We start from the raw sequence: 8291 nt of genomic DNA, 5'->3' as shown, positions 1-8291 counted from the left end.
TTATATCCTCGTAAAAAGTAGTATTAATTATGTAATATATGATTGCAAGACTCTATACAGAAGTGTCTACTCTTCAAAATAAAGTTAACTACACAGAATATATAATATATATATATATATATATATATATATATATGTATGTATGTATACCTTTTAATATTGATTTTTTCCAAATAAGATAACTATAAACAAACTCTGATCAATACAAATGCAAGATACAAAACATACAGTTTGGAATGCAGATTCCAGCAGGAATACCACTTCCCGCAAAAGTAAGTACATCTAGTGATGTAAAATCTGGGCGTAGAAACTTGTCTTTTTCGTACGTGTCTGGCCAAGGCAAACGAGGTAGGAATTTTTCTGCACTGTTAACTAGTTCTGCAAATTTGGCACTCATACTTTTATTTACCATAGCAACAAAACCTGGAGAAACATAAATGTACACATTAATATGTCAGGATAATAAACTTAATGACAGTTTTTTTTAATATTACAATATAAAACATTCTAAGTTTTGAAAACAATCAAATTTTGTTTTCCTTTAAAGAATTACTCTGTGATTAACGAAAAAATTGTGCAAACAAATAAAATTTTTTATTAAGTTGGATTAAATAAGTTTAAAATATTTTTATTCTTATGAAACTTGAGTTAAACTTTCATAACTTATCTTACCTTCAAACTCTCCTCTCATGCCTGCAGGGTCTCGGTAAGACTCAATAAAACCAATGTACCTGTGAAGCCAAGATGAAAGTTTCAACTTTTTAATGGCTACAGAAGTTTAAAGTTAAATATTTATCTTATTTAAATGCACCTAAAAAACAAAACAGCCATTTTATATAATAAAGAATATACAAGTACCATGTTTCCACTATATGACTGGCTTGGAAACAACACTATTTGTGGGTTATATATTAGCACGAATCCAACAAACTTTTTTTTTGTAGATAACATTTTTGACTTTTGGATAGAAATGCATGTCACAAATGGATAATTTAGTATGCTTTTAATTTCATTAGTTAATTGTTTTTTTTTAAATAAACTAAAATTGATACAACTGTACCTTTAAAATTGGGTTTGAGAACACATTGATTTTTATTCCTTAAATTATTTCAAGTTCTATTCAATTCTCACCCAAATCTTTTTAGCGAGGGTTTATGAGTGAAAAGAACTTATGACAACACTTCTTTGAAAGATGTACATTTAATTATTTAAAAAGTAACTTGTGTAACAAATAATAATATTGTTAGGAAAAAATTATATTACTTTATGTTTTGAGTAAAACAGACTTATCGCTATGTTATTCATTTCTGATCAAAGCAAGCTCACTACACAGAAAAATACATACATATTTAAAAAAGAAAACAGCTAATTAAATATAATAAGCAAACTATATTGCTTATAAAGATCAGAATACACTGTTAATGACATTTTCAGCCATAAACCTAATAATATCTCATGAAGTTTGGCCAGCCCAGGAAGTTTAGGTTAGTCCTAAATACATGTAACTAAGCTAATAATGCAGAATGGTCATTATAACAACATAATATACATAAAATTAAATTAGAAATAGTAAAATGTTTTGTGTTAGCATTTTCTTAAATCAAAAATGTATTTTCAATAATACTTTCCTCCTCTCACACTTATAGCTATTACTCAACTGCCAGTGTTTCTTCCTTTGCCCATATAAGCATTGATCTGATTTTTTATTGCTTGCTACAGTATTTTATACCCCAGTCAATTGCTCTTGGCAATATTTATCTCGTGACACTCTCCCCACCTATGTCAATGCACCCTCTATCCCGGTACTGTATATAAGCACTTCCTTCAGATAATGTTATCACTTTTTTGAGACTGACTCAATCTCAGTCTCTAACACCAATTTTTATTGGGGAAGTGTGTGCAAGAAGGTAAGTATTATGAATCCTCTTCCATGAAAAATTAACTGAACCAATATTGATCAAAAAGAAAGGCCATGCTCAACCAAACCAGATAGCTAAGCATCAAATCTAAACCAGTGTTATGAGTAGGCTCCTGCGTAGGCTAGTGCCACCCCTATTGACATCTGGAAAAAAACATCCAGGGTCCTGGGTAGGAGGGCCCCAAACTTTGCCCTCTTCTCAAAGAGTGGAGAAATTCACTCTAACACTCTGAAGGAAAAGCCTCTGTCCACCACCAGAGTTACTGGAAGCTGGGTGTGATAAGGACTCCCTAACTCTACTAGTAGAATGTGGGGGGTAATGCGCATTGGGGAGTCCTGAGGAACAATGATCTGGAAATAGTGCAATAGGTGAACCAAGTTCCCTAAATTTTTAAAAGGAAACTGAACCCAATTTATTCAATTCAGTGATCGGCAGGGATGGGCAGGATCACCTAATGCTTTATTAATGATAGTCCATGACTGACAGTGCAGCATATTACAGTAATACTACCACATCAGCCTCTAGGTGGTCTTATGGAACACCTAATTTCTACAGAGCCTTTTGCAACCTAGATAAAGTATACTAAATTAGTGGTTGCCAATGAGGAATTAGTTTGATAAAAGCACACCAGGATGGGCAACACTCACCACAGAATGAGATCCTGTGAAAACAAGATAAGGGACCCTGAAAAGTAGCAATGAAAATACTCACCCCTCTACATAATTTAGAGGAAATGATTAAGATAAAAGTATAGGGGGAGATCCACATACCAGTTCACACAATGTCCTCCAGTGGGCAATTCAACCGAGCTAAGGACATAGAAATATGACAAATCTGATACGACATAACTTGCAGAAGATTCCTCGCTTTCAAAGAGACCCCAGAATAACAAGTTGTTGTCTAGCATCTCTAAAAGCATTAGTGCAGGCAAGAAAACCTTCAAGACCCTCATTGAACATGACAATGGTCAAAATCTGATCAGACGTAGATGCGAGAAATGGTGATCAGATGAATCAGTGAAAAGGATTTATCGTCTTCCCTGTTGGACGGTGTCTTGGGTAAGAAGAATCGATCTGAGAACATATATAGAATGAGAAAGCAGTCTGTGGGCAAACAGCAAAAACCACTCCAACCAACGATGTTTGTAGGTCAGCAGCAACAAAAAATAAACCTTCAGGTAAAGGGTATACATGGCATATGAAAATCAGGTCACAAACAGCTGTTGAGAAAGGGCATGTAATGTAACCTTAATATACCTGTTAGGTAACAGGAAAGGTCATGTGGGACCAAGGATCTAAAGTGACCAGAGGAATCTGGAGAATACTGGTAACTCAAAGAATACTTAGTTGCAAGAATCGAATGGTAGTCACTAAGTCTGCCTTAAACAGGGCAGTTGTGGAAGATACAAAACTCCTTGACAAAGACCTAGGTCAAAAAACTAGTTATGGATGGCACTTCTGATTGAAGTGGATTCAACCTTCTCTCAATACACCATTACCAATATGCGTGTCATTTCTGTTGATAAGTGTTCATCTTGGGACTAAACAAAGACTGAGACAGATATGTGGCAACCTTAAAATGAAACCCTGATGCTGTGCAAAAAACTGCATAACCTCTATGCCTGAAGCTTGAGCTTGTGGATAGCTGGGTGTACCATGTCATATCATGGCTGCCTCCACAGAGATGGAAGAGTTGGATACTCTGGAAAGTACTGCAGATGCAGAAAACTAGGGAGTAGTTGCCAATCTGGTGCTATCAACAGGACCCAACAATGGGTTAGAGTAAATCACATTTAGTACACTGGGTAACATGTGAATTGGAGGGAAAGCCTTGGTTGTAATCCCATCCCATTCTGATGGAATGCATTCATCGTCAAAGCCCGAAGGTGAGGTACTGGAGATCAAATTGCCAGTAGTTGGGTGTTCCAAGAGGCCAACCCACCAATCAAACTTGAAAAATGAGAGCCAATCCAACAGCAACTTGTGATGCAGCATATCTACTGTTGGAGAATCTGTTTGTGTTGAGACAACTGACCTGCTACTGCAGGCATCACCCATGGAACATGGCAAGCTAGTGGGGTGATATGATAGGAACAGTCCTGAGAAGGGAGGTTCAATATTCAAAAACAAGAAGCCCTGGACCAAGTGTCTTTTTGATGAGAAACACAAGGCACCACCACAGAATTGTTGGAGTGGAGCCTAACAATTTTCCCCTTAATAAGCCCAGACATTATGAAGAGCAAGAAGGACTAAAACATAGTGTAGGGAAGCCTCATCATCCATGCATAGACCCTGGAATTCCTGACTGTTGGTATATGCACCCCATCCCTGAAGCAAGGCATTCGTGAAGAGATGAAATTCTGGATGAGGCAGTAGAAGAACCCATATCTTAGTAGTGTCCCTACTTAATAGCCCCTTGAGATTGAGGAATGATCCTAACTAAGGAAACTGGGAATCTAAAGAATCATTGTTTATGATCCCTTGGTTGCATAAAGACCATTAAAAGGATCTCTTGTGCTCTCATCACAAAGGCATGGGGGAATCGAGTGATGCCCACATTCCCAGAAGAGAAAGAACCATCTGGGCAGTGGGAGAAGGAGAGGTGAGTAAGAGTTGGTCTTCCTATTCCATAGCATTGAGCCAAATGTGAGTCAGCTGAGCCCAAATGAGAGACAACATAAAAAATACGCAGACTGATGACATATTGAATTAAAGCAAGAATAGAGGTCTCATCCCTGAGAATGAAGCCTGCCTTGGTTGTTTCTGAAAGTAGAATCAGTACGTTATGTTTTGACAATTGGTGAGATGGTGTAAGCAGTAATCAGTTGTCTATGGAATGATGCATGTAATGGAATGGAGGTGATAAGAAAAAACTTGTCAGAAATGGCAGAACCTATGTGACACCGATGTAAGTCCAATGGTAAAAACTTGGAACTGCAGTACCTAACCCTTGTGCACGAAAAACACTGATAGTGATGAAACATCACCACTATGGCAATGTGCAGATAGGAGCTGACTATAACAAACTTAGATCCCAGTAAAAAATGTCAACTCAGATTGAGGAATGAGTAACTTGCATTTGTATAGATGATTTATATGTGGTTAAGGTTACCACACATCTTGAAATTCTTGGAGCCGAGCCCCCACAGACCCTGAAGGCATACAATAATCACTGATGTCACTGGCGGCAATCTGATCTAGTAGCGGAACTCTTGGATATATACAGAATCTACTCTGGGTACAATGTACTGAGGGGCTTATATACAGTAGCAGGATAGAGAGCACATTGACATAGGTGGAGAGTGTCACGCGATAAATATCACCAAGGGCAATTGAGTGGGGTATAAAAGACTGGAGCAAGTGATAAAAAATCTGACCAATGCTTAGCCTGGTAGTTGAGTAATAGGTATAGGTGTAAGAGGAGGTAAGTATGTTTTGGAATAAATATTCTAATCAAAACTGTGTATCCAGGTAACAACCACCACACTGTGGTAAAACTATCACTTGTCTAGGGCAATGTCTAAGTATGAACTCACACGCTGTGGTAAAATTTGTACTTGGCTCAGCCAGCTTGGTAAACGTAGGTTAGTCCTAAATCCATAAATTAAGCTAACAATGTGAGATAATTTTTATTATATTAGGAAATGATAATAATAATAATAAAAATAAAAATTAGTTGTAATAAATAAAATAACCAATACTGTTAACAAAAGTAACCTTAAAAGTAGGATAAAGTAAATAACATTCAAAAGTATTATAATTTTATCATAGCTCAAGTTATGAAAAACTCCATTAAATATATGACATATTATATTGTGGAACTTAAAATAACACTACAAAGTAAACGAGGAAAAAAATCTTGCACTAGGAGTTTTGACTGAATATTCATACCTTATAAAAGTAGGGAAGTCTTGGTAAGAGGAGTGTTGTAATATATTAACAACCCTTCAATTAATACTTACGTTTCTATTACAGGTCCTTTATCTTTGATCCAGAATCGGGATCCATCTTTGTGAGCTTCAAGAGAACCTGTTTTAAAGCTTTGTATGTAGTTATTCAACATCTGACGTTCATTTTCATTTGCTGCATGCTCCTGATAAAAACATATCAATCCATTATAGGTGGCCTGACTATAAGTGTACAGTGACAAAACATAATTAAAACTAGGAAAGAAGTAAAAGTAATTCTACCATTTTTAAAGAAAAAATCCTAGTTGAAAACATTACGGCAAATTACTTAATATCTAATAAAATAAATTTTTTAGATAGCTAACTATTACTACTCGCTTTTTTTAACTATTTTTAATTCTTTGTCATTAGTTTTGGGAACTTAGGACTTGATGTTTTCATCTAACTGAAAGCTTAAAATGAAATTGCATAAACTTAATCTTTAATATAGGTGAAATTCCATAATGGATAATTGAGAAAAAACAAGACAATTGTACATTTCATAAATACATCATTTATTCACAACCATGATTAATTTACTGGCGAAACCATGGTCATGAATAAATTATGTATTTGTGAAATGTACAATTGTCTTATTTTTCCTCAATTCTAAATCTTTAAAATAAATTGTCTGTTCGTCTTGAAGAATCATTCTGAAATAACATTTTTGGTGCTTTTCTTAAAAAACATTTATAAAGGCTATCTACAGAAACAATTGATATGTTCAATTCTGACTCACCATGTATATTTACAAAATACTGATTTTCATAAAAAAAAGAAAGTTTTAATCATTTTTTTATAAATTAATTAATACTAAGAAATTTCAAACTTTTAGCTTCTGCTCCATTCTGATATATCCACCAGAACTAGCTAATCATTACAAACCACTTAATACTTCTAATTTATGAAATAACATACCTTTGCTTTTTGGAGGTGAGTAATTACGAGGGCTAAAAGTCTTGAGTAGTCACCTCTCGTAACAATAAATTTCATTCCATCAACCTGATGAGTACCAACCAAAGATTTGTTTTCTACATCTTCTGCAAATTTCAATTAAAAAAGAAAAGCTATAAATATTTCATAAAGTAAGTGCTTGGCCTCAAAAGAGAAAATTTGCAACATTTTGTTGATAATGTTCTACAGATAAAAGAAGAAACTAATTATAAACATCCTACTTATACATAAGAACTAGTTAATTTTAATACTTTCTGTCCATAAACCACCAAACGAACATTTAAAAGAATCAAATCTCTTTAGGTAATACTTTCCACAAATCAATCACAATAAAGAAATTCAATTATGACTAACAACAAGTCTATATTCTAGTATTCTAAGACTTTAAGCATGACTATAATGTTCAAGTAGCATGGTACCAGATGTTACATGGTGAACAAATGCAAAATATTACAATTATATATATAACAAATTCAGCTTTTAGTTTTCTATGCATTTTTAAACTCTAATTCCTAAGCTATTCTCTCCAAAAACAAAAGACCGATTGTGAGATATTTTACAATCTTGAACTTCAGAATCCCAGCATTCAAGTTAAACAATAGAGCTTATGTCTTTAAATCTACAAAACATCCCAATGTTTTGATTCTATTAACTTATTGTTCTCTCTCTGTGGTAAGCAGACCAAAGTTCAATACAACATATTTTGAAAGATAGCTGTCAAGAATTATTATAAAACCAATATTTTCATTTAACATATCTTAGTGTTTTTATTTTTATTGCTGCACAAACACAACAAATGTCCACGCTCAAAACCTTCCATGCGTAATCCCTAAAACCTCCTAAATGCATATCAAACTTTTTTTTCCACTAAATCCTTATAGTTTATATGTTATTTTCTCTACCCTAAACTCAAAACGGGATTGGTCAATTCGACCGACCTCGTAACCACCAAAAAAATCTAAATAAACCTAAACTACCTTTCTTTTCTTTCTAGTATGATTTCAAATTGTAACATGAAACTACATTCATTTATCCTAAGTAGGTCTAAGTTTGTAACATTATACATCTATTCATAATTAAATGTTATTGTTTTACTGCCCTATGAACCATGTCTAACTGCTATCTGCGCCATAAGTTGTAAATCACTTGGGGAACATGCAGCTCACGTTACACTATCGAATTACATTACCCACGAGCTGCTAGCGTGCGTGCTTTGTGACCAATTTTAATTACATTATTATTACTTATTTTACCTATTCTAGTCTTAAATAACTTAAAAAGATCCGTACTTTTAATTTTAGTTACTTTTATAATAATAAATAATAAATAAATATGAAAACAAGAAATAAAAAACTTACCTTCTTTTTTCTTGCCCTAGATTGTCGATGAGAGTTAAGCCTGATTTTTTTAGTGATTACAGTAAAGCACTTAACAATTTTTATTTAATTAAATAATACACCAAAAAATATAGA

The 8291-nt window shown here is 34.1% G+C and overlaps 1 protein-coding gene across 1 annotated transcript in view; it reads right to left on the bottom strand.

Moving 5' to 3' along the window:
• LOC106458257 (dipeptidyl peptidase 3-like) overlaps positions 1-8291 on the bottom strand; it is a 46397-nt gene that overhangs the window by 13198 nt on the left and 24908 nt on the right. The window contains exons 8-11 of the mRNA XM_013917742.2: positions 6784-6905; positions 5881-6011; positions 673-731; positions 229-423 (exon numbers count right to left, since the gene is read on the bottom strand). Coding sequence (XP_013773196.1) covers positions 229-423; positions 673-731; positions 5881-6011; positions 6784-6905 — 507 coding nt within the window. The remainder of the gene's footprint in view (positions 1-228; positions 424-672; positions 732-5880; positions 6012-6783; positions 6906-8291) is intronic.

Source organism: Limulus polyphemus, unplaced genomic scaffold (genome assembly GCF_000517525.1).
Source record: "Limulus polyphemus unplaced genomic scaffold, Limulus_polyphemus-2.1.2 Scaffold435, whole genome shotgun sequence".
In the NCBI taxonomy this organism is placed as follows: Eukaryota; Metazoa; Arthropoda; class Merostomata; order Xiphosura; family Limulidae; genus Limulus; species Limulus polyphemus.
Note: the sequence above shows the minus strand (reverse complement) of the source record. Positions and strands in the feature narration are given on the sequence as shown.